Source organism: Chlorocebus sabaeus, chromosome 16 (genome assembly GCF_047675955.1).
Source record: "Chlorocebus sabaeus isolate Y175 chromosome 16, mChlSab1.0.hap1, whole genome shotgun sequence".
Classification (NCBI taxonomy): Eukaryota; Metazoa; Chordata; class Mammalia; order Primates; family Cercopithecidae; genus Chlorocebus; species Chlorocebus sabaeus.
Window position 1 is genome coordinate 43,444,173 of NC_132919.1, and position 26,929 is coordinate 43,471,101.

Here is a 26,929-nt window from a genome sequence, read left to right on the forward strand (position 1 = left end):
GCGAGAGGGAGCAGGCGTCGCGAGATTTGACCTCGTCCCTGAGAGGCTGGTGTGTGTTAGTTCAGGGGGTTATGGGAGGGCTCTGGCATCCGGGATGGAGGCGAGTCGCTTTCTGTGGCTGGCGTTGGATCCACCCTGGGTCTCCAGCCAGGGCTGCAGAGAGAGTAGAGCCGTTTCTTAGGCCAGAGTGGAGTGGGACAGGAGGTCCCGAGAGAGGACTGAGGTGGCTTGGGACATGGAAGCACTGCATTCTTCCAGCCCGGCATCCAGCATTGCAGCCGCCGCGGCGGCCCAAGAGCTCCGACCCTTTCACGCGCGCGCATGTGGAGGAATGGCGGCGGCGGAACAAAACGACCCTCACTTACGTGGCCGCTGTCGCCGTGGCCATGCTGGGGGCGTCCTACGCTGCCGTACCCCTTTATCGGCTCTATTGTCAGGTAGGGGCCGGCGCCGCCCGCAGGGTGGCGGAGATGCGAGAGGTGGGGGTGCAGGACAAATTCCGGGACAAGCCGTCGCCCTGCGGGTCGTAGGTGGAAGAGGTGTCCGATATTATCTACCTAAGAGGAGAGAGGTTCAGAACAGCCACTTAACACCCAAAGCCACCAAAGAAATTGGTGGCAGAACTGCAAGTAGCATCCAGTTCTTCTTAGTGATTGTGTTTATCCTATGCTGCAGCGTGAAACTCCCTCATCTATGAACTGCACCTCGTCCAAAAAAAAAAAAAAAAAAGGTCCGCAGCCTCTAATCGGGTATCCAGCGGTCTGCCTTACTCTCCTGCGCACACACGCTTTTAAAATGTATATTATTCATACATTCAGTCTGCAAACCACATGTGGTTTATGTGCTAAGGGTAACTCTGGAAATTAGACTTATCGTGTTTCTTGTGCTTAAACTGGGATTAGCAGTTCCTCCATACAAAGAGGCATGAATTAGGCCTTTGAGGCTCTCTCGCCCGCCCTTTTTAATGTATAACTGTAATGTACTTAATCTGGAATCTCTTAAGTACATTGCAGTGGTTCTGGGAGTGTGGTGCCCAGGACCAGCAGCATCAGCATCACCCGGGAACCTGTTAAAAGTGCAAATTCTAGGGCCCTACTCTAGGACTGAGTCAGAAACATGGAGGGATGGGACCAGCAATCTAGATCTTAGTAAGTCCTGTAGTTGATTTTGAGGCCAAGTTTTGAGAACCACTGGCAAAGTCAAGTTTCACGTATTTTAGAGATTTAGCCTTTGTCCTTAGCTAATAATTTGCAGCTTTGGCTGGGCATTAGGATCACCGGTGGAGCTTAACGTTAAATACACGTTCCAGGGATCCCCTACCCCAGAGATTCAGGTTAGGAAGTCTAGGGTAGGGACAGGAATTTCGGTTTAAAAATCATGCCACAAGTGAGAGCTACACACATTGTGTTCAGTAAGTGTTTAAGATAGTGGCTTCCAAAATTCATTGTACAGCAACTTTGGGAATCACCTGGAGAGCTTCTAAAAATCCACACACATTACCCATTTTTATCACAGTGCCAGAGTGGGAACCAGGCATCAGTAATTGTCAGGTATGTTTTAGGTGATTCCAACGTGCAGGAAAGTTTGGGAATTGCTATTTTAACACCATGACTGGTATTCTTAGCTGGAGTTCACTGTGTCTCTGTGTGTGTGTGTGTGTGTGTGTGTGTGTGTCTGTGTGTGCGCGCACGCACACACATTTATTTAAATTTGTGGAGATAGGTCTGCCCGCGTTGCTCAGGCTGGTCTCGATTCCTGGGCTCAAGTGACCCACCTGCCTTGGCCTCCCAAAGTGCTGGGATTACAGGCGTGAGCCACCATGCCCAGCCTGTGGAGATAAATTTAACTTCTTTTAGATGATGAAGCAGCAGAAGGCAAAAGGACTTTTCTTATCTGGCATAGTCTCCTAATGCCAGCATTTATGTGGGAATCTGCAATAATTGATTTCTGAGGATGAGTACAGAATGTGAATTACTTTTCATCAGAGACCAAACCCAGGCATGAATTCTAAAACCACCAGTTGGTTAAATCATAAGCAGAACTGAATCCAAATCAGCAAATCTAGATCATTCTCAGACTGCCAAGGGTCTGGAGGAGAGTGATTTTGTCCCTCAGGGAACATTTAGCAATGTGTGAAGACATTTTTGGTTGTCCCAGCATGGAGGTGTGGGGGTATAGGGTGCTACTGGCATCTAATAGGTAGAGGCTGGGAATGCTGCTAAATAACCAACAAAGCACTGCCTCACCCCCAAACAACAAAAAATTATTCAGCTCAAAATGTCCATAGTGCTAAGGTTGAGAAACTCTGCCCCAAACTGAAATAACTGATAATATTGAGTATGAAATGTGCCCACATGCAATCATAGGTCAGGAAGGCAAATGTAATTTGTAATCTATCAGGTTCTTAGAGCTAGAATAGCGACCAGGACATCTTTTCAGTGCAGTTTTCTAGTCTTTTTGTCTATTTTACTTTCTCTAGGCATTGAACTTAGAAATTTGAAGAATCCATTTTCAAAGACTGTATCAGGGAATCTTTATTGAGGGAGGACACTTAAAAATATTTTTTTTTTTTAGACGGAGTCTCGCTGTGTCGCCCAGGCTGGAGTGCAGTGGCGCGATCTCGGCTCACTGCAAGCTCCGCCTCCCGGGTTCACGCCATTCTCCCGCCTCAGCCTCCGAGTAGCTGGGACTACAGGCGCCCGCCACCACGCCCGGCTAGTTTTTTGTATTTTTAGTAGAGACGGGGTTTCACCATGTTAGCCAGGATGGTCTCGATCTCCTGACCTCGTGATCCACCCGCCTCGGCCTCCCAAAGTGCTGGGATTACAGGCTTGAGCCACCGCGCCCGGCCAAAAATATTTTTATTCAAGTGACTTAAATTCTTCAGGAAAAGGAGTTACATCTTAAACATTATAGCACTCAGGCAGAAGGATAAACAAGGATAAAGGCTTGCCCTCTGATGCATCTTTTAGGGATATAATGTAATTCAGTTATGTTGTATGGCAGTCGAATAAAGTTAGTTGACTTGTGTAACAAACAGAGGATGCTAAAACACTGTATCTTGCTGGGAGTCTTCCCTTAGCCTCAAATTTGTTTTTTTCTTCCTGGCATAGTAACAGGCTAATTATCTGGAAATTAGAATTCTGGCAACCTCAAGTATCCGAAGATGACCTTGGAAGTAAGGGCTTTTTTTTTTTTTTTTTTTCTTTTGAGATGGAGTCTCGCTCTGTCGTGCAGGCTGGAGTGCAGTGGCACGATCTCGGCTAACTGCACCCTCCGCCTCCAGGGTTCAAGGGATTCTCCTGCCTCAGCCTCCCGAGTAGACCTGGGACTACAGGCACGTGCCACCACGCCCAGCAATTTTTTTTTTCTATTTTTAGTAGAGACGGGGTTTCACTGTGTTAGCCAGGATGGTCTCCATCTCCTGACCTCATGATCCACCCGCCTTGGCCTCCCAAAGTGCTGGGTAAGGGCTTTTCTTTTAAAGTGATGTCAAGGAAATAACTGTCATGAATAAAAGAAGTGTCAGACACAAATACTCTTGATGCCCTATGATTATTTCTGTGGCCATAGGGATTAGGTGCTCTGATTACTGATTTATATAAAACTCTACTATACAGAGAAGTACAGAGAAAGATTCAAAAACATTAACCAACATGGGAAAATACCTATGATGCCTTAGAAAAGCTGAATGTTAATAAAAGTGAAGCTACAATCTAATTTGGATTATAAAAGCTGTGATATGGAAAAGGACCAGACAAGAATATGGAAAAATTGAACTAATATTTTCAGTGAAATTACGAGCTGATGGGTAAATTTTATTTCTATTAATGAAATACTAGCAATGAAGAGAAATGTGTTTTTTTTACAAATGGCTAAGCTGGAAATTGTGAGTTCTACTATCAGTGATAATAGTTCACTTAATCTAGTGATTCTCTGCTTTTCCCAGACTCATTTTTGACCATGCCAGGTGACCAAGGGATTGCTGAAAAAGAGAAATGACTGTAACGAATACAGGCTCATGACATCCCAAAAGTGGTCAGACTCTTGACACAGTTACAGAAATGGTCAGTTACTCCAAATGGATTATTAATACTACAAATTAATAAGCTGTTGGCTCCAAATGGATTGGCTCCAAATGGATTATTAAAGTCGGCTCCAAATGGATTATTAATACTACATTGTTTTTAAACTTTTATCAAATAAATAGATCATCAACACCTAAAAGTATTGTTTAACATATTTGGCATCTTTTTCTAGACTACTGGACTTGGAGGATCAGCAGTTGCAGGTCATGTCTCAGACCAGATTGAAAACATGGTACCTGTTAAGGATCGAATCCTTAAAATTAGCTTTAATGCAGATGTGCATGCAAGTCTCCAGTGGAACTTTAGACCTCAGCAAACAGAAATATATGTAAGTGACTAACCAGTCATTAAAAGATTACTTTATTAATGTAAATTCCTTTCTTTCATCACTTAAACTGTCAGAGAACTACTTTTAACAATGTGATTCTTATAAAACATGACATTTTCTTCTTGTTCCAAACTGACTTTTACTGTCATAAAAATTAAAGTATAAATTCTGTTTACATTAAATGTAAGGCACTATCAAAAAGTAGTCTATGGGCATAAAAAAACTTATAGTAATGGAACCCGTCAGTATTTTGAAATTAAGTTTAGATGAGTGAAACAGTTGGGAATAGCAGTAACTGTCAGGCTATATAGCTTCCTGACTTTTCCTCAGGCATAGAAGACATGGGGAAAATGTGGAAAAGCATTGGTGACAATGATTAGTTTACTGGTTTATATCAAAAGTATCCCTGTCCTTATAAAAGAAAAAAAAATTGAGGACCTTTGAAGTAATCAATAAGTAGTAAATAGTTATGTTATACTCCAGTGAGACTGAGACTATACCTAAAAGCTTTCCTAAAATTTTAACCAACTGTAAGAAAGATTTTAACTGATATCTCATTAATTGAGAATTAGCCAGAGTGAATTAATTTCAACCCATATTGGAAAAGCCTTATAAATATTATTGCTTGCGCAGTTTAGTAAACATGACTGAATCTCTTATTAAAGGTTTTATAGGTTATAATTATGAATCTTATCCAATTATGTGGTAGTATACAAGGTATTAGTGGCTGAATTGGTACAAGTGACAGAATATCCTTTGGAAAAATTTTTTAAGCCTTGCTATTTTCTTATTTTCTCCAAACAAAGTATTAACACTTTGTGGCATAATAAAGGTTCTAGTCAGTCAGTTTTATTCTGGTTTTAAGGTAAGTTTAATGTTGGTATCTTTTTTTAAAAAAAAAGTCAATCATGACATTCAGGTATAAGTGTTACAGAAAAGTTGGGCTAGGGCTGTTATATGATTGGCTTGGACACATTTTAAATAATGTAATTTGCAGATTATTCCTTGAAGACCTCAAATATACAAGAGGACAATTCATAACTAATTGTGGATATTAGAACATTGGTTCTTCATTGACATATGCAAGTAAGTTTTTAAAGTCATATGTTTATGGGTAATACTCACAATTTATTTTGCTGAACCCTGCATTAGATTAGGTATTATGGTCTGATGAATAGGCAAAATAATGAGACTAATTTAGCAGGGAAAAGAGGAACTTTGTGAGATTCAAAGTATTGATGAACTTTGTGAGATTCAAAGTATTGATGATTATATATATATATATATTCTTCAAAACAGGTGGTGCCAGGAGAGACTGCACTGGCGTTTTACAGAGCTAAGAATCCTACTGACAAACCAATAATTGGAATTTCTACATACAATGTTGTTCCATTTGAAGCTGGACAGTATTTCAATAAAATACAGGTAAAACAAAGTGTAAACTTTATAGAATATGATAAAGGTACATGAAACTGTTGTATGAAACTTAGTGTTTTTAGTAGATCTTGTGATTTCTGAAAACTAATTTCTTCTAAATATCAAGCTATTTTTCTTCACTGTCTATACCCGCTATGCAGATATTGAGAACCAAACCAAATGAGTATCTGCTTTTAAGATTAGAATTTGTTCTTGATCCTTAAAGCAGAATTCATTGAGATGAAAAGATGCTCTTATCACAGAACTGTGTATTTAACCATATGCTTATTAAAATCAAGAAGTGTACTAGAATGCTAAAAGAAGTGTATAGTTTGTTATGCAATATGAGAATAGAAATGTTATTAAAGTCTTTCTATAATTTCCAGTGCTTCTGTTTTGAAGAACAAAGGCTTAATCCCCAAGAGGAAGTAGACATGCCAGTGTTTTTCTACATTGATCCTGAATTTGCTGAAGATCCAAGAATGATTAATGTTGATCTTATCACTCTTTCTTACACTTTTTTTGAAGCAAAGGGCGGGCACACGTTGCCAGTTCCAGGATATAATTGAAGTCAGCAACTAAGTCTTCCTTCAAAGTTGATTTTTGGGAAAATCATGTATCCTATCTTCTCAAAGGAGAAATACTGTACAATAATATGAAGTCTTACATTTTAAATAATTACTTTTTCTCAACTAATTTATTTCACTTAAAATTGAGAGAACAAGTTCAGCTTTTGTCATAAGGAACCCACGTACCTAGCTAGAATATATGATTGACTATTCAATACCATACTGAAGAGTTTGATAGTGTTAAAATAAGCCACTTTGTTTTTTAAATACGCAGGCATGGGTTCATCTTAATTCTATAATTCCCTTCCAGATTATTAACTCTTCATACTTAGAGCAATGAATCTGACAATGTTTTTCAAAAAGGTATGATCAGGGTTATTTGTTTCAAGTCATAGGCCAGAACTTCTGACCATGTTTATTATATCTAAAAGAGTTGGTTGCTGTTTTCCTTATAAACAGTCAGTATTTTAAAAGCTCAAAGTAGAATAGGAGTGACTAAGCCCTAACAGCTTGTCCAAAGATTTAAATTCTTATTTCAAATTTGATTTGTGCTTTAAGATTCAGGGCTATTTTATATTCAGAGTTCTGAATAGATGATTACTTTGAAATTGTAGTATCATGAAATTGAAATAAAATACAACTAGGCTGCTAGCCAAAGCGTCATCATTACAAGCTCATGAATGTTAAAATGTACAGGTGGGATTGTGAAGATTTACTGACATCAAAAGTTCTGGAAAAAAACCTTTGTAAAAAAAAAAAACATATTAAATTATTGTAATAGTGATTTATTTGTCATCAGATGTACAACTTATTCTAAATATTTTCATTTTCTGTGTTCCAAATAGAAATGTTAAGTTGCACTAAAAAGAGAAAAACTATTTAGCATTACAAAGAATCATATTTCAAGGCCGCCCAATGTAGAGTACAGTGACCTGTTCAGGACACCTGAAATATAATTAAATGACAATCATCAAGGTTTTAACAATTTACAATTCTAAACCAGAGGATTATAAAGAAGTGCAAATTGACTTTTACATTCAACTTTAGTTAAATGAAGGCACTCAGTATTCTTCCTGAATAATACATTCAGTTTCTCACATTTTATGCTTTCATCTATTCAGAATTATTTTGTAGTAAAATAATCTACTCTTATCACAGCTGTGTGACGATTTCTAAATGTAAGAGGGCTGATGAAATATATGACACTGCAGTTAAATTGGTTGGCCTAAGGACTAAGTAATTTTTCTTCTGCTGAAGTTTTAAGTGAGTATTTGTTCCCAATAAGTTCTGTTGAAATCTCACGCTGTTGTCAGGAATCAGTGTTATCCTGGAACTGTTATTCTTCTGTTTAATCTTCATTATAGCAGAAATGTTCCAGCGTGGCTTTGACATGGTGGCAGGTATTGTCTTCCAGGCTTCAAAGCTGCATAGTCTACCCTTTAGAGAGTTGGCACCTTTGATGTGGCTAGTGAGCTGATCATCCACTTTCTTCTAAAATAAAGAGAAGAAAATGGGCAGTATTCATCCTGTCCTCTTTCCCCATTCCTTGATAACTCGCTTGTCTTTACTGGGAGGCTGGAGAGCCACAGTCTAGTAGAAGAAAGGTAAGAATGTGCTTCTTCCATAGGGGAGAGTATAAGGGGAATAAATAAGTTTAATAATTCATTGGTGATCATTAAATAGTAAATACATGGGATTAGTAGTGCTGGAAAAACTCAGACCTGTTTGGCGTACTAACAGTGAATGGGCCTACTGGTACCGGTTAACAAGTATTAACCGCACATAAAAGACAAATAAATGCCTGATTTCAGTGCTACTCCTATTGCTCATCTATTTTGTTAGCATTAATATTTCTATACCATAAACTACTATATTTCCAAGTCTTATTTACAGATGGGAAAATCACAAAGAATGAATCTCACTAGTGAACAATGGTTCAGCACAATTGGAATGATTCAGGGAAACTCATATTTCAAAGTGACAGACTCAGATGGCTCTTACAAAATATAAATACTAAATATGTAAAGTGATAATTATACTGAAATTATATGGAATGAAGTTGTATAAGTTGAAGTCTTTACCTCAGTCACCATGATTTTCAGTTCCTTTGTGCTGGTGAGCATCAATTTCTTCATAAATAGCTCTGAAACAAAGCCATCACAGCAAAAGGGTTATATATCAATTTCAAAGTGCTATTTTCGTTTTTAACTGCCAGCACCGTAATTAAAAATTGAGCTGTTTTTGGAGTTCCGGCTATATATGAGTTAAAAATAAGTTTCTGCCCTGAAGTGTATATTCTAGTTTTGTTAAATTCTAATGTTGCACTTCCTTTTTTTTTTTTTTGGAGACAGAGTCTCACTCTTTTGTCCAGGCCGGAGTGCAATGGTGCTTTCTTGGCTCACTGCAACATCTGCTTCCCGGGTTCAAGTGATACTCCTGCCTCAGCCTACTGAGTAGCTGGAATTACAGGGACATACCACCATGCCCAGCTAATTGTTTTGTATTTTAAGTAGAGACAGGGTTTCACCATGTTGGCCAGGCTGGTCTCAAACTCCTGACCTCAGGTAATCTGCCTGCCTCTGCCTCATAAAATGCTGGGATTACAGGTGTGAGCCACCAAACCCGCCCTTAATGTTGCAATTCCTATGCCTCTTAAAAGTATGTATTTTATAGAACCAATTAATTTTTTATTGTGATTTAAATGAGAAATATGGCTCAAATTTGGACAGTTTATGTTTTGCTTAAAAAAGTCTTCAGTTCTTCTGGTTTCAAACATTTTTTTAAAATATTAGGACAAGTGTAGTGGCTCACACCTATAATCCCAGCATTCTGGGAGGCTGAGGTAGGTGGATCGCTTGAGTCCAGGATTTCAAGACCAGTCTGAACAACATGGCAAAATACCATCTCTACAAAAAATATAAAAATTGCCAGGTGTGGTGGTACAGGCCTGTTGTCCCAGGTACTCAGGAAGCTGAGGTGGGAGGATCACTTGAGCCTAGGAGGTGGAGACTGCAGTGAGCTGAGATCCTGCCGCTGCACTCCAGCCTGGGCTACAGAGCAAGACTAAAGGCGTCTTCCAGCTTATTTAACCTATGTGATTATAGTCCAGACTCCTCAGCCACCTATAGCTCATCACTGTCATTTCTGTACATTTTTTATATTGTATTTTTTCAATGACATCCTTCATTCGTTTTTCTTTTTCTTTTTTTGTTTTTGAGACAGGGTTTCACTCTGTCACTCAGGCTGGAGTGCAGTGGTGCAATCATGACTTATTGCACCTTCAACCTCCCAGGTTCAAGTGATCTTCCCATTTCAGCCTCTCAAAATGTTGGGATTAGAGGCATGAGCCACCATGCCAGGCCCATTCAGTTCTTTATATGTATCTTACGTATGTCTGTAGCTGGAAAATATCTATAACTGAAAGCACATTCATATATACAGTATAGCAAAACATGGCTGAGGAAAAATCTCAAAAATCACAGCACTGTGAAACCATGATCACCAAGTTCATAAGGCCCCAGAATGGTCCTACAATTTTAATGTTTCCCTTAAAAGTTTGGTCTCATCTCCCTCAAAACGATTTCAGTCTTCTTCACTCTCCTCAAACCTCTGACCTCTCTGGTAGAAACATCATTCTTAATGTCTTGATATGGAAACTTTCTCATTTTCCCATCACTAAATCTTCAAGTTTATCTTCATCTGTATTGTCCGTTATTTCTGTGATCCTGTCTATTCCTGGCTTCTGAAGTACTTCACCCAGTTATTCTCCCCTTTCTGAGTCTTCAACCTCTCCTTCTATGCCAGATCCTATTCTTTGACATTCACAGATTCTCCAGCATCTTCCATATCTCCCATTTTATACAAAGTACAGTCTTTAATTCCATCTCTACTTGTAGTAAATGCCTTGGTATCCTCTAGCTACCAAACTCTCCCCACCCCACCTTTTTTTTTTTTTTTTTTTTTTGAGGTAGAGTTTCACTCTTGTTGCCCACGCTAGAGTGTGATAGTGTGATCTCAGCTCACTGCAACCTCTACCTCCTGGGTTCAAACAATTCTCCTACCTCCTTCTCCTGAGTAGTTGGAATTACAGGCACCCGCCACCATGCCTGGCTAATTTTTGTATTTTTAGTAGAGACAGGGTTTTGCCATGTTGGCCAGGCTGGTCTCGAACTCCTGACCTCAGGCGATCTGCCCACCTTGGCCTCCCAAAGTGCTGGGATTATAGGCATGAGCCACCGTGCCCGGCCCAAAACCCATTTTCATCACTGCTTCTCATTTAAGTTCTAAGAAGTTATCTGCACTTACTGTGTCTACTTAATGTCTTATGTGCTTTTCAAATGCACTGAAATTTGGGTTCTGTATCCATCAGTCCATCAAAGTAGCTTTACTAAAATCATCAAGTGATCTCTAATCCATTATCTAGTTTTCAGTTCTCATCTTACTTGTCTGCCCCTAGCAGTGTTCTTCACAGTTGTACTCACTTCTGTTTGCTTCCAAATTACAGTTTCCTCATCTGGTACTGAGCTCCCTGTTAACTTTCTTTACTCTTGCCTTTAGCATTTCCATTTCCTTGAATGTGCCAGAACTCGGTCCTCTGGGTCTTTGTACAGGTTGTTCCTTGAGCCTACAATATTCACTTCCAAACTTTTAAACTAAGAATTGCGGGCCTCAGCTTTTAATGCTACCTGAAGCTTTCTTTAACCCCTATTTAAATTAGTTCTGTTACACACTTTGAAGTTGCCATATTCTTTCATAACATTAACACAAATTGTAAACCTGTATTTGGTGATTTGTCTAATTTCTGTATCCATGCTACATTTAATCTCTGTGAGGATAAGGGAGCATGTTTCTTGCTCAAAATTATAAATTAGTCCAGTCATAGTCCCTGGCACATAATATTGAAATAAGTGAATCGTGTATATCTTCATAAACATACTGTTTGTCCTGGTAGAGCAAAAATTGTCAACCTGCAGTTCATGGACAACCAGTGATGTGAAAAAACCCAGTAATTTCCTCCAAGATTCTGTGCTTTTCCTTGGAGAGAAGTCCCTGAATTTCATGGGACTTTCAAAAGAACTGAGACATTCTGACCCCCAGAAAGAAAGACCCATCACAGGGATAAAGAGTTCCAAAGCTTCACCTCTCCAGCTTTTTACTATCTCTCCCACCTCCAGTCTCTGTGACACTGCCATATCTACATACAGCAATCTCCTAATTTGAATAGAATCAAGAAATTTTCCACTACCTATTTGGATGGAGAAAAAACAAGTTTCTAGAAAGCATACCTAGTTTAGTGCTAGTTTCTTAAACCACTAATATGATCAGTAATATATCTGTTCTATCAGGCAGCATGACTTAGAGAAATTTCTCAAACCTGAGTTAGGAAAAAGTACATAGTGGACTCCTAAGTCCCTTAACCATCTGCTCATAAATTAAGTCAACCATTACATTGAGGGATTAAACCAGGGACCATAATACCAAATGTCTTCACATGTCAGCCAAAGAGGAGATGCAGAGGGTTGGGTGGGGCTGTAAGCAGATAGGAAGGGTCTCCAGGGACTATAGGAATATAATCAACTTGATTAATCACCTACTTTTTTCCCCAAACCCTGTGTGGAATGCAGCCAGCTAGCTGGTTTAAACCAGCTCATGACAGACCTCAGAAATTTACAGATGGATCCCAGTATACTTGCTTCATTACCATAACATGTGACCTGTGTGCTACAATAACTCACTGCATCTGTACAACTGCAACCCCTCTCCATACAATAACATACCCTCTTCCCTATCACCCCATAAAACCCTCCTGTCACTTTCCTGCTTTGGAGACTATGCCCAGTGGTTTATTTGTGACAAGTAATAAAACTATTGCTCAAGGCCTACATTCTTGGTTGGTTATAGTGGCTCATGCCTATAATCCCAGCACTTTGGAAGGCTGAGACAGGAGGATTGCTTGAGCCCAGGAGTTCAAAACTAGCCTGGTCTACATAGACCCCCTTCTCTAAAAAAAAAAAAAAAAAAAAAAAAAAGGCTGGGCACGATGGCTTACACCTATAATCCCAGCACTTTTTGGGAGGCTCATGCTCAAGTTCAAGGTAAATGAACTTGAGACTGAGAGTTCGAGACCAGCCTGGGCAACATGGCAAAACCCTGTCTCTACTAAAAATACAAAAAATTAGCCAGGCGTGGTGGTACCTGTCTGTGGTCCCAGCTACTCAGGAGGCTGAGGCATGAGAATTGCTTAAGCCTAGGAGGTGGAAGTTGCAGTGAGCCAAGATCACCCCACTGTACTCCAGCCTGATAGAGTGACACTCTGTCTCAAAAAACTGAATTAGCCAGGCATGGTGGCGTGCCCCAATAGTCTCAGCTACTCAGGAGGCTGAGTAGGGAGGGCTGCTTCAGCCTCATAAGTCAAGGCTGCAGTAAGCCATGATCATGCCACTTTATTCTAGTTTGAGTGACACAGCGAGACCCTGTCAAGAAAAAAAAATAACCTGTGTTCTAATGGAGGGTTGTCTGTTACTCACCAGATGAATGAATCTCAGGTTTTTTTAGGGGTAACAAGTCCGGCACCCCAGATGGGACCCAGCGTTGAGCCCTGACTTGACCTCCCTTATAGGCTCCTGGCAGGCAAAGCAGTGGGCTGTGGAAGCATGCCTGGGCCAACTCATCTCGGTTGCCAAGAGGGAGACTAGAGAAAGGCCTTGGGACCCCCGAACTGGTGTCTAGTGTAGGCCACTAACCAGCACCACAAGATCTCTCTGGGAGAGTAGAAGTGGCTGCCTAGAGTCCAGACCTTTTGCTCAGTGCTCCTTCGAAGCAGCAGCTCCATGAACTACTAAAAGAGTGGTCTGGGTTTTGATCATTCGGATTCTGGGTTGTCAGGATTAGGACCTAGGTCAAGGGATCCAGGATTGTTGAGGAGAAGAACTTCCTCCTTTCAGGTCTGGGAGTCAGAGACATCGCCATCGTTTTAACAAGGGGAATCCCCAACATAAAGACAAGGATGCTTGTCTTTAGTTGATCCCTATCTGGTATGACTGTAGGGCTCGATATTCTTCCTTGTCTGTGGCCTGAATGAATATGAAGTCTGGATTCCTCTACCCTTAGTTTGTGGCAACCCCTAAAATATCGGGCTTTGTTTTGCAAGCAGTCACAGAAGGACTGCTATTGGTTTGATGAGGAGACCAACTTTCAAAGGGGGGCAGTTTTGGTGGGATCATGATCCCTGGAACCAGAATGCAGTGATACAAAGGTGATGTGAACAGAGTGTGTGCGCTTTCTCTGAGGAAACACCTCACTTGATTGATTTACCTACCTCCCCACCACCTGAGCTGGATCCAGAACTACTTCAGTGTCTCCATGAGATCTCCTGGGAGGCTGCCCGGACTGAACATGATCCAGGGAAAGGAAATCACTGTTACACTCTCAGCTCCCCAGGACCTCCACTCCAGATGGCTTTGCATAGTGGCAAGCAAAGAGGACCACAAGTATTCAAGCTGAGTTGTGGGATTTGTGTTATCATTAATCTCCAGAGTTTGGAAGCCCCTCAAACTCTGTGCAGAGACCCTAGGATGTGGTGAACCAGGTCTTGGAAGGAGAGCTTGTTAGGGTGCCTCCTCTGGCAATGGAAACTGCCTATCAACTCATGACCAAAAAGCAAATGATATATTACTGTAATAGAGCCTGGCCCCAGTATTCCCTAGGCGATCAGAAGAGATGGTCTGAACATGGGTCACTTACTACAATTCTCCAATTGGACTGACTTTGCAAGAAATACGGTAAATGGGAAGAAATACCCTATATGCAATGTTTTATGGCCCTCTATCAAAACCCTGCCCTGCAGATGAAATGCAGAATATGTAAATTGGCCAAAGGGAACTATACTGCCAATTCTAGAAGCCTCTGGAGAGGAAGCACCGGTCATGTGGGGGCCTGTAGGAAAGGGAACAAGAAGAGTCCCTTTATTTCCCTCTCCAAGAGAAGTGAGGCCCTCTAACTCTACTCGGGGCCTGGTACCTTGACCAATACAGGGGAATAGTCCACCTTCTTCCTTGGGAATGGTGCTCTCAGCACCTCCAGGGGAAAGCAAGGGCCCGTTATGTATTTGCTGGGCCTTCCAAACTCTGCAGAGCCAGCAATGGCTCCTGCTATGGCAATAGCAGCCTCCCCCCACCCCCCGCTGTACTCTTCTTTGCCAGGGAGCACCACTCATAGTGGGAATGCATATAACCCTGGAGGGTGACTGTTCCCACTCAGAGCGTGTCTGTTGGAGAAAGAGGTTTTGCTCGGGTCTATGTTTTTTAAAACTGTTGACTTGTATAACTGGAAATCCCATAGTAAGGGCTTACGGGTGAGCCCACAAGAGTTCATAACTCGCATATGGAGAATATTCTCCACACATAACCCTGCCTGGCCAGGTGTGCAGACCTTAACAGCAACCCTGCTCACAGCAGAAGATAAATCTGCCACCATGGCCAAAACTGAGGAGGAGGCAGACAATATGTGTGCTGATAACCTGGTGACCTGTCCTGTTGAGGTGTCGGTCCCAATAGCTAACCCAAACTGGGACCCCAATGATGACAAGAATCAAGAGTGGCTTCATCATTATAGGAATATGCTTCTCAGAAGTATGAGAGAAGCAAGCCAGCCCCTGGTCAATTGGGGAAATCTCAGAGAAACAGAACAAGGCCCTAATGAAAATCCATCAGCATTCCTAAATTGATAATAAGAATGCCTCCAGAATTACACCCCTTGGGACCCAGATGACCCAAAAGCTGAGTAGTACTTTAATCCCACTTCATCTCTCAGCCCCAGATATTCAGAGAAAACTCTAAAAATTGGCAATAAGTCCACACACTCCCCCTTTCCAACTGGTAGACATCTCCTTTAAGGTCTACAGTAAAGAGATGTGGCAACTGATGAAAAAGAGGACAAGAAGATGCAGCAGCCCTACAGACTACTTCAGGAAAACCAGGAAGAAGATGGCATGAGTGAGTGACCAGGGCCCCGCCATGGAAATCAGGGCCTGCCTACACTGAGGCCCAAACAATGTGCTTACTGGAAGCAGAAAGGATGCTGGGAAAGGGAATGTCCAAATCATCCCCAGAGAGGGAAGAAAGAGGACAAGCCTGAGGTACCAGTTCCCTGTAACTGGACAAGAAACTGATGGATGGGGCCATGGGGCTCCCTGCCTGGCTCCTCAAAACAAGATCCACATCTCCCCCCCAGGTTACACAGAATAAGGGGGGCAGCCAGTTGGGTTTTTAAATTTTTTTTAATTTTTCTGAGACAGAATCTCTTACCCAGGCTGGAGTGCAGCACCATGATCATGGCATACTGCAGCCTCCAACTAGGCTCAAGCAGTCCTCCCACCTTAGCCTCTCAAGTAGCTGGACTAAGGCACACCTGGCTAATTCTTTTTGTTTGTTTGTAGAGACAAGGTCTCGTTATGCTGTCAGGGCTGGTCTTGAACTCCTGGGCTCAAATGATCCTCCAAACTTGGCCTCCCAAAGTGTTGGCATTACAGGCATGAGCCACTACACCTGGCCACCAGCTGAGTTTTTGATCAACACTGTAGTCATGTTTTCTGTGTTGATCACTAAAAGTGGACCCTATCCAGGAGGGAATGTATATAAAGGATGTGTCTCATAAAGGATATAAAAGATTCTTGGAGCCTCCGGTCCATGAAATCATATCTAAAACTTTGACTCATTCTTTCTTCTGTTCCCCAAATGTCCCATTCTCCTTTTGGACTTCTAAGTTTGGAGCCACAATTTCTCTAAATCAGGACAGGATAGAGAGGTGTTCTGAGCCCATGGCACTGCCATGCTAGCCCTAGTTCCTGGGGAAGTTCCAAACTTGGGACCTCATAAGATTCCTTGGCTAATGTGGTACTAGATAACTGTATAGCCTCTTAGCAGTAACAGGGAGGAGACTGTGCAGTTATTAATTCCTCTTGCTGTACCTGAATAAATACCTCAGGGGAAATAGGAAGTTAACATTAGGAAGGTCCATGCCCAAGCCTCTTGGTTCCACACTTTTAATCAATAGCCATATATATATATATATATATATTTTTTTTTTTTCCAGAGTCTCACTCTGTTGCCCAGGTTGGAGTGCAGTGGTGCATAATCTGGGCTCACTGCAACCTCCACCTCCTGGGTTCAAGCGATTTTTCTGCCTCACCCTCTTGAGTAGTTGGGACTATGAGCGCTCACCACCACACCTGGCTAATTTTTGTATTTTTAGTAGAGATGGGGTTTCACCATGTTGCCCAGGCTGATCTCGAATTCAGGGTGATCCGCCCGCCTTGGCCTCCCGAAGTGCTGATAAGGGAGAAGACCACCCCTCGTATCGTCGTATGCCCAATTTCTGCCTCCAAAGAAAGTAGTAGTAAAAACTAAAAGGCAGAAGTGAAATCCACAGGCAGACAGCCTGGCGCCGCACCCTGTGCCTGGTAGTTAAAGATTGACCTCTGACAATTGGTTATGTCATCTATAGATTACAGACATTGTATAGAAAAGCACTGTGAAAATCCCTATCCTGTTTTGTTCCGATCTTACTACCAGTGCATACAGCCCTCAGTCACGTACCCCCTGCTTGCTCAGTTGATCACGACCCTCTCACATGCACCCCCTTAGAGTTGTGAGCCCTTAAAAGGGATAGGAATTGCTCACTCCGGGAGCTCGGCTCTTGAGATGGGAGTCTTGCCGACGGCCCCGGCCGAATAAACCCCTTCCTTCTTTAACTAGGTGTCTGAGGAGTTTTGTCTGTGGCTCGTCCTGCTACACTGGGATTACAGGGGTGAGCCACCACACCCGGCCTAATAGCCATACTTCTAACTCTATTTGAGAAACTCTCAAATTAGCAATACCAAGTGTTAGTTGGTTTCTTCCCCTAATGGGGCCACTATTGCTCTTACCACTGTTTATTTTCTTACTACTGTTGTTTGGTCCCTGCATCTTTAACCTCTTCGTAAAATTCGTATCTTCTAGATTAGAAAAATTTCAACTGTAGGTGCCTTTGCGACCTCTATCCTGGGAGACCCTAAAACATACTTAGTTTTAGTGCCTAGAGATTTTCACTCCTCTAACATCTCTGGATACAGTGTCCCTGGATCAACATGAAGAAGTTACAAAAGAATGCCCTCTGACCCTGGCCCCTAAAGAATTTACTTGTGCTAAGTAATAAAATTGCTATTGATCAAAACCTGTGTTCTTGGGAAGAGTCATCTGTTACTATCCAGGTGAATGAACCCTGGGTTTTCTGGTAGGTAACAGGGCCTGAGGGCTGCAGAGCCTGCCTGTGTAAAGGAGATAGATCTACTACTCAGCCCCAACCCATAGCTGGCATGTAAAAATTCAGGCTTGGTGTTGCCAGAGTATCTAAATGATCAAGAAGTCCAGATTTTTTATTTTCAAATATCCAAGTTTTCAGCTGTTGGCAACTGTGGTCTTATGATACATACTGTTTTTGTCTTAGGTTCCTGGCTTACAACTCCCATAGCCCTTGTTACAGTCTTTTGTTATAATGTTGGGTGTGTTAGGCCTTAGGAGCCAGCCTCTGGAAGCAGAATTGCTCTGACCTTCTCTAGTCCTCCTTTCACCGCCCCAAGGCACCACTCTAATCGCCCACCTTTTTGACTGTGGGTCATAAGAGCCTCCCTAGAGAGGGTCTTGCCCTATACCCTGGGGGAAGGAACTGCTGACATCAAGAAGCCTCCATTAAAAACCCTAGAGGACTGGGTTGGGGTTGGGGTGGGTCCAGTCAGTTTCTGGATAGCTGAATATGTAGAAGTACCTGGAGGGTGGGACTCCAGGGAGGACACGGAAACTCCATGGCCTCTTCATCTGCATCCTTTGCAATGTGCTTTATAATAAACCAGTAAATGTAAGTATTTCCCTGAGTTCTGTGAGCTGCTCCAGCAAACTAATCAAACCCAAAGAGGCAGGCGTGGGAACCCAACTTGAAGCCAGTCAGTCCTAAGTTTGGAGACCCAGGCTTGTGTCTGGTATCTGGGAAGGTAAGTGTCAGGGTGGTGGGGACTGAGCCCTCAACCTGTGGGATCTGACACTATCTCCAGGTAGATGGTGTTGGAATTGAATCAGAGGACACCCAGCTGGTGTCCACTGTAGAATTCATTGCTTGCCTGCTGATGGAGAGAAATCCTCACATATTTGGGGGTCACAAGTGTCTGCATTCATTGTTGTATCAGTGTGAGAGCCAAACATGGTTGAAAGTTTCCCGAACCAGCAATTAATTTTTAAAATGCACATTTTAAATTCTGCACAGGTCAAAAAAAAAAAAAAAAAAAACAACTGCAAGCAAGATGCAGCCTGTGGGCTGTCAGTTTCCAAACAATGATTTCCAAAAAACGTGCTTTAATAATTTTTAACAATTTGGGGAGTAACCTTCAGTCACTCAAAGTATATTCAAGTTCTAAGGACCTTACCATTCCACTAATATTTATATATCTTGCCCAATATGAAACCATACAATAATGCTGCTTTAAGGATTTTAAGTAAAAGGTAATTGTTATGCTTTGAAAGACTAAAAACAAGTTCTAATATAAAATTTTTTTTGGATCAGTTCTTAAAGAGCAGCTAAAATATTCCATCAATGTGGCATAAACTTAACGTCACCAGTGACTAGTGCTCTTCTCAAGCTAAAGAGAACATGACTTTCTGCCAAGGAATCTACGAGGAGTCCATTAAGCATGTTAGTTCCAGTTACTTCTTAATGTGCAACCCCAGCATTTTTATTTTTTAGTCACACGGCCGGAACGATAAGACCATTAAGAGTAAGAGCTGCCATAAAACCTCATAAGGCATTTTTAATATGGCCATCAATTTCTGGCAAGACCTAAACAAAGTTAAATGTATAACCAAGCCTGTTAGCTCTGCTATCAAAGGGAACCAAGACAAAAAAATCAATTATTTTGTAAATGACTTACTCTGTAGTGACAGCAGGAGCTAAGGGATCAAACTCCATTACCTCGTAGTAATTAGGTGGCTGGAGATCACTTTTTGTCATCGCTTTAGGCAAAAAAAGAGACCAGTAAACATACATTGTGCTTTTTGAGGAATACATGCAATTGATATTCTTTTTATAATTTAGACTTCAAATATTAGATCCTAATAAACACAACCAAAACAGACTGATGTTCCAATGCTACTCCCAAGTTCAACAAATCTGTATATAACAGAAAGGTTTCCAAACCTCAACTACCTTAGCAGTCAAAACACAATAGTCAGTTTAATACAAGTTTAACACAAGCATTTTTACAGTCTCTCATAGTCAGTCATAATGGTATCTGCCCTGAATTTATTTCATTAGCTTAAAAATACAAAGGAGCACCTCTAATTTCTCCTATTTTCAGTTACCAACGAATCTCTGGCAGACTCATATATTCTCGTAAGTTTCCTTATTTGATGCAAATAATAAGGTCCCATGTACCTGGATGATTGCTGGGCAAAGGTGGCAGACTCTGGTTTGATGGTGCTGCTGCAGTGGTTTGTAGACTAACCGGCTGTAGAAACACTGAATGTGAATGTTCCAGAAACTGAAGAAAGCATAACACATGTTCATATAAACATTCTACATTAAGCTTTTCTTTTATTAGTTAGACTCCTACACTTCCAAGTACATTGTTCCAAGAACCATATACTTTGAACTGGACCAGAACAAGTTGTTTGTAATTATTACTTTAGTATTTTTAGGTAATCATCACTTATGAGATTTACATCGTTTCTGCTGGGCATGGTGGCTCATATGCCCAGATTTCCACATTCTGAGTGAAAATAATCCTAACACTCAGAATGTGGAAATCTCTTGTCCTTTTTTTTTGTCTATCTCAGCAATTTGGGAGGATGAGGCGGGGGGATTACTTGAGCCCAGGAGTTCAAGATCAGCCCAGGCAACAGCAAGACCCCAGCTCTAAAAAAAAAAAAAAAGGCTGGGCATGGTGGCTCGCACTTGTAGTCCCAGCTACCCCAGAGACCAAGGCAGGAGGATCGCTTGAGCTTAGGGGTTTGAAGCTGCAGTGAGTTATGATCATATGATCTTGCTATATATTCTAGCCTAGGTGACTGAGTGAGACTCTTATCTCAAAGGCAAGAATTTACTATATGTTTGTCTGGATTTATGCCTAATGCACCCCATTTCCCATAGAAACTGAAAAAAAAAAATATATATATATATATACACACATTGCTTTTAAAAATGAAGCAGATTCAATGGCTCAGGCCAGATTCTCTGTTATTTCACTCTGAATATAAAATCTCAGTCCTGAGTAGGAAAAAAAAAAAATCTTAAATCTACAGAGAGGCACTCAGTGACACAACAAAATCAGGACTGATAAAAGATTAAAATCATAATTAGAAATTTCTCAGAATTGTCCTCATTCATTCCACAAATATATCCTGGGTACCTATCAGCTGCCAGGCACTATTAATAAAGCAATAAAGCAGACCAAGTCCCTGCCCTGATGACGCAGACAATCAACAAATGTAAACAGATATCCAATGGCATGTGCTCTAATGTAAAAGCAGAGTAGTGGGTGGGAGAGAGACTGAAGTCGAATACTGCTCTAATAGGTCGTGGTCAGGAAATGTCTCATCATTGGGGGCATTTAAGCAGAGCCTGACTAAAGTGAGTCTTGTGGTTACTGAAGAGGACACAAGTTCACAGTCTCTGAAGTGGGGACGGCCAGTGTGGTTGGAACAGAGTGAGCCAAGGTAGAGAGGGGCAGGAGGTGAGGCTGGAGAGGTGACAGGTGTGGTCAGATCAGCATTTCAGGCACTTACTGAGTAAAATGGAGTGAGGAAGAAACTCATAGGTGGGTTTTGAGCAAATGAGTGACATAATATGACTTGACTTTTTGAAAAAGAATGCCCCAGTTTTTGTTTTGAGAATAGATTATGAGGTGGGCAGGAGGGATGCGAAGGGGGAGGCAAAGGTTGAAACAGGCTTCCCTTAGAGGCCACTGCAATGTCCACCTGATGGTGGCTTGGACTAAGATGCAGAGGTGGAGGTGGTAAGAAGTGGCTGGATAATTGACATATTTTAAAAGTAAAAGGCAAAAGTAAAAGTAAAAAGGTGGATGTCAAACACTATTACCCAAGATTTTTGACCTATGCAGCAAAGAGTAGAGTGGCCATTGACTGAGGTGGGAAGCCTGCAGGAAGGGCAGGTTGAGAGTGCAGACTGGGAAGAAATCAAGAGAAGACATTAAGTGGAAAGTGAATATATGAGTTCTGAGTTTAGAGAAGGGGTCTGAGCTACAAGAGATACAAACTTGTAGGTTGTCAGAAATTGAATGGTTATTTCAAGGTATGAGACCAAAAGACCACAGAGGAATGAATGTAGATAGAGAAGTCTGAAGCCTGATCCCTGGGGTCTCCAGCAATGAAAGGTCAGTAGAGGAGGAAGAGCCAGCAAAAGAGATGGAGAAGAAATGAAAGGGAGGCAGGAGAAGAACCAAAGTGACTGATATCTGAAAGCCATGTGTGCAAGAAGGAGGAAGTGATCAATTTTGTCATTTGTTGCTGATAAATTAGATAAAATGAGGGACTATGGAACTGCAGTTCTAAATTTCATAATACAGAAGTCACCAGTGATCTTGACAAGAGTTATGTCCACAGAGTGGTAGAAGAGCGTGTCTGAAGTCTGTCAAAGAGAATACAAGCAAAGGAAGTAGAGACAGCAATTACACACTCCAAAAAAATTTTGATCCTTAATCATCTTGCCAATAGGGGTTGCGCATCAACACAATACTGAGCAGAACATGGGAATTAATGACCGTGAGTTATTTTCTGGCCACAAGAATCTGCTGACTAGGTGCACTGCTAGAAAAGAGTCTTGTTACTTACGTTATCATATGCGTGACTTGAGGTGAGGTTTTGGCTGATCCTTTGGGAAAACCTAGGATAGTGTGATAACACAGAATGATTACCCTACAGTGAGAACACAAATGCAAAAAGTAAGATCATTTTCCTAGTCTAAAAACAAAACCTAAAATGTACCTTCAGACCGCATAAAGTGTCATTTTGTAATTATTTATAAAACAATTGGTTTTTCAGTGCACATCAGGTTTTGATGCCATGGGCAGTGGGAGCCCTGAGACTGTGGAGTATGCACACAACAATAAGAACAGAGCCTTTAGTCTTTCCATCAGAGTAGCTACCACCCCATCGTTTCCTAAAGGATGAGAAGTAGTATAGAACACAGGTTAAGAAGAAAGGTGTAAGGGTTCCAGTCCAGGATAAAGCGGAGCAAACGTACTGCACCCTGTCTCTCCACTGAATGTCACTTAAAGGTGGACAGAATGCATAGAGCAACTATTTGAGGACTCTGAATAACAGGAGCAGCCTCATTGGGAAAGAAGACCAGAATTCAAGTATCACTGAACTGTTGGTGAATTTACCGTTTTCTGCCCCTTCGTATTTCCTGACCAAATGCAACGCAGCCTGAACCCTAGGCATCCATGAGAACACACAGAGCTCTAGGAGAAGCCTTCTCATTCTCAAGGAGCAGAAAAGGGAAAATAATCCTAACACTCAGAATGTGGAAATCTCTTGTCCCTTTTTTGTCCTCTTCTCTCTTTTCTCTCACACCCTAAACCACAGGCAACCCCAAAGTGGCTGTAGCGACAGCAGAGGCAATGGGACCTGTAGGAAATTGAAACAGTGAGAAGAATCTTCTTCTTCAATAGGAGCTGTGATACCCACAGCTTTTTTCCTTTCTCTCCTGCCGTTTAGTCACAGACATAAGCATAGTCAAGGAAATGTGTGGTATCATAGGGTAACTAAAGCTCCAGCTTTATGACTGGAGAAACAAAAATGGGAGTCCCAGGAAACTAGAAAGTACCAGATAAATCACGATGATGGAGGACTCAGGAAAACAACCCCATGAAGTTGTTTATGAAATACTGAGCTCACCCCCCGGATCCCACCGCAGTCACGATGCCAAAAATGGTGAGAAGTGAACAAACAACCTGCCATCTGGACCTTAGATTGACCACAGGATGGAACATACCTGAGACATATTTCAATGTCACTGCAAAGGCTTTGAAAATGTAGCTGACATTGGAGCCACCCCCCATAGAAGAAGGGTAAAATTGTGGTATGAATCTAGCCAGGTTGCTTACATACTAAAATCAAAATATCAATATTCTTGATATGATTTAAATTAAGACCAAGAGTCTCCTAATAAGACATTAAAAATGCGCAAGAAGAATCCAAAATTATGAGGCATATGAAGAACCATGAAAATTTCAGCTTGCACGAGAAGACAATGACAGATATCAATGCCAAGAGGACACAGATGTTGAAATTATCTCAGAGATATTTAAGGCAGCTATTGTACACATGCTCCAAAGAACTGCAAACAATCTTTTTTTTTTTTTTAAAAACGCAGAAAAATAAAGTCACAGCAAAAACACAAGATATAAAGAACCAAAATGAAATTTCAGAACTAAAAACCCCAATAACTGAATTAAAAAAAAAAAACTTACAGAATGAGCTCAATAGCAAAATAGAAATGACAGAGGAAACAGTTGGTGAACTTGAACATAAATCACAAAGTATCCAATCTAAACAGAGAGAAGCAAAGAGTAAAACAGACAAACAGGACCCCAAACACCTATGAGACAATGGCACAGGTCTAAAATTTGTGTCATCAGGGTTCCAGCAGAAGAGCAGAAAGATTGTAGTTCTGAAAAAAAAGACTAAAAACATCACAAGTTTGGTGAAAGACATAAAGCCACAAACCACATTCAAGAAGTTCCATTAGTGGGTTAAGTGGTGGCCCCCCAAAAGCTATGTCATGTCCTAATTCTCAGAATCAGAGTTTCTGGGGACCAGCAACTTTTTGACAGTCACCCAAGGGATTTTTATGCACACTGAATTATTAGATCCAGTAGGCTACAGATTAAAACAGGCAGCTATTAGCTGAAATTTGACTCTTAATGAATTTTATAGATACTTGTTGTTAATGGGCTTTTATCTGTATTATTCTTTCTCACATTACCCAACAAGATTAGCAAGACAACTCAAACAGAATCACCTACTTTAAACCACATTATTTACCAAGCAACTTCAATCTGCCTACATGTCAGCATTTACTTGTATTGTACGTAGCCAAGACAAGAGGTAGCCAACCAAAGAAACTGACCTAACTCAGTATCTTCATGAGAGAGCCATTGACACTTTATCATTTCCCAACACATGAATCCTTTCTTCTCTTCTTCCCTTATATTTTGCTTTTTTCTTCCCAGTTTGATTCTTCTTTTTCATTTTCCTCCCTCTGCCCCTCCCCCTTTTAAATATAGAAAAGTAATTCAGTGATTGGGTACACAAGTATTTAAACAAAACACTAGGCAACTTTTTAAAAAATCTAAATCCACTGATATAAACACACTGCCAAAATATGTGAAGTGAAAAACAAAAGCAAAGTTCAGAACAGAGTGATAGTATGCTGCATTTTATTGAGTAATGGAGAAATTCATATTCATATTTGCCTACAGACACTACAGAAGGACAAATTAGAACCTAACAAAGTAATTATCTGGGTGGGAGTAGAGCGTGACACTAGGGAAAGGGAAAGAGGGAGGATGAAGAGGGAATGAGAACAAGAATTGTCTTATACAACTTTTTATATTGTTTTGATATCTGAATAATGAAAATGTATTGCCTATTATCTAAAATATATACACTTAAAAGGAAAAAAGCTATTGACATTGGCATAAGGCAAATTCAACTGCTATTTATTCTATCCTGCCTCTTCTGAAACTTACATAACCACTCTTTCACTCTTTTTCATTATTTTCCTTCCTGTATCATTCTTGTTTCTTTATGTGAATAGAGGCAAATATTAATATATATTCTTATTTACAACTTTCTTACACAAATGCAATATATTACACACACACTACTTAGCACCTTTTTTTTCCTACTTAGCAATAAATATATTGGTGATTATTTTATCCCCCAACTATATAGTAATATGTTGTACAGATGTTTAACAGTCCCCAACTGATGGATACTTGAGTTGTTTCCAATTACTTGCTATTGCCCAAAACATTGTAAAGAATAATCTTGTAAACACCTAACTCTGTATAAGTGTGGTAAAAATTTATACACATAAGATTACAGATTGAAAGAAATAAATGCATTTATAATTTTAAAAGATATTGCCACTTGCCCCTAGAAGAGTTACATAAATTTTGTCATAGTAACTGTCTTTCCATAGCCAACAAAGTATGTTATGAAATATTGGTACTTTTGCCACCCTGAGAAGTAGAAAACGATTTCTTATTAGACTTTAATTTACATTTCTCTATAAGTAAAGTTGAACATCATTGCCTATGTTTATAGGTCATTAATATTTCTTTTTAATACTATACTATCAGAAAACCTGATGGCTGGACGCAGTGGCTCACATCTTGTAATCCTAGCACTGTGGGAGGCCGAGGCACCTGGATCGCTTGAGCCCAGGTGTTTGAGAATAGCCTGGGCAACATGGTGAAACCTCATCTCTACTAAAATCACACAAAAATTAGTAGGGCATTGTGGCATACGCCTCTAATTCCAGCTACTCGGGAGGTTCCAGCTACTCTATCAGGTTTTATTAGTCCAAGTTTAATACTGGACTATCAGTCCATCAGACTTGCTACTTACTGGCCATACAAACTTGGGCAAGTTCTAGCTCCTTCAATAGAGAAATGACCAAGAAGTCACAGTCTCTTTTCGTGTATGATGGGAATAATGGTAACAGGCCGGTGCAGTGGCTCACTTTAGGAGGCCAAGGCGGGAGGATCACCTGAGGCCTAGAGTTCAAGACCAGCTTGGGCACCAAAGCGAGACCGCATCTCTACAAAAAAAATTAAAAATGAGCCTAGCCCAGTATGGTGGTGCACACCTGTAGTCCCAGCTATTAAGAGGCTAAGGTGGGAGTATCCCTTGGGCCCAGGAGTTTGAGGCTGCAGTGAGTTATGATGGCACCACTGTACTCTAGCCTGAGTGACAGAGCAAGACCCTGACCTAACATCACTGACCTAAATACTTTAGTGAAGATTAGATGAAATAAACAAAACTAGCTTAACTGAGTGCCTGCCACACAGCAAGTGCCCTGTAACTGATGGGGCCATTACTTCTAATTTTGAACCTCATTGCTTTTCTGCCTCCTTTATCATTGTATTTCCCCTGTTCTTCCCCATCTCCTGTTACCACTAAAAATAACAGAAAGGGACAATTTATTGAAGGCTTACTTGTACCAAGTGCTATATTAGGAGTTTTGCATATAGCATGTCACTGAATCTTTGTAAGAATCCTAGAAAATATTCTTAGAAGAAAAATGAACATTTACAGTGGCTAAATAACTCATCTAGGTTATATGGCTAGCAGGAAGTAGTGCTGAGATTCTAATTCAGGACTGTCTGATTCTTAAGTCTCTATTTTTTGCTATTTTATCATGTTTTCTTTTTCTTTTTTTTTTTTTGAGACAGGGTCTTGCTCTGTCATTCAGGC

General features: G+C 40.9%; 2 protein-coding genes and 1 pseudogene across 8 annotated transcripts in view; 2 read left to right on the forward strand and 1 right to left on the reverse strand.

The window, feature by feature from the left end:
* The first annotated feature begins 45 nt into the window (after positions 1–45).
* COX11 (cytochrome c oxidase copper chaperone COX11) lies at positions 46–7,185 on the forward strand. The gene is made up of 4 exons (XM_008011416.3): positions 46–437; positions 4,261–4,416; positions 5,716–5,841; positions 6,219–7,185. Exons 1-4 carry the CDS (start codon positions 72–74, stop codon positions 6,399–6,401), a joined length of 831 nt encoding a protein of 276 aa, XP_008009607.2. The 5' UTR covers positions 46–71; the 3' UTR covers positions 6,402–7,185.
* TOM1L1 (target of myb1 like 1 membrane trafficking protein) overlaps positions 7,171–26,929 on the reverse strand; it is a 58,481-nt gene continuing 38,722 nt past the window's right edge. For 5 of the 7 annotated variants that reach the window (XM_008011415.3, XM_037993069.2, XM_037993073.2 and 2 more), the window contains 5 exons: positions 22,274–22,325; positions 19,860–19,965; positions 19,357–19,438; positions 8,483–8,544; positions 7,171–7,892 (listed from right to left, as the gene is read on the reverse strand). In XM_008011415.3, the coding sequence (XP_008009606.2) occupies positions 8,484–8,544; positions 19,357–19,438; positions 19,860–19,965; positions 22,274–22,325 (301 nt within the window). In that variant the 3' untranslated portion in view covers positions 7,171–7,892; position 8,483. The remainder of the gene's footprint in view (positions 7,893–8,482; positions 8,545–19,356; positions 19,439–19,859; positions 19,966–22,273; positions 22,326–26,929) is intronic. The other 2 variants (XM_037993066.2, XM_037993065.2) reach the window with 2 other exon arrangements.
* On the forward strand, positions 7,888–16,185 carry LOC140708655 (uncharacterized; annotated as a pseudogene).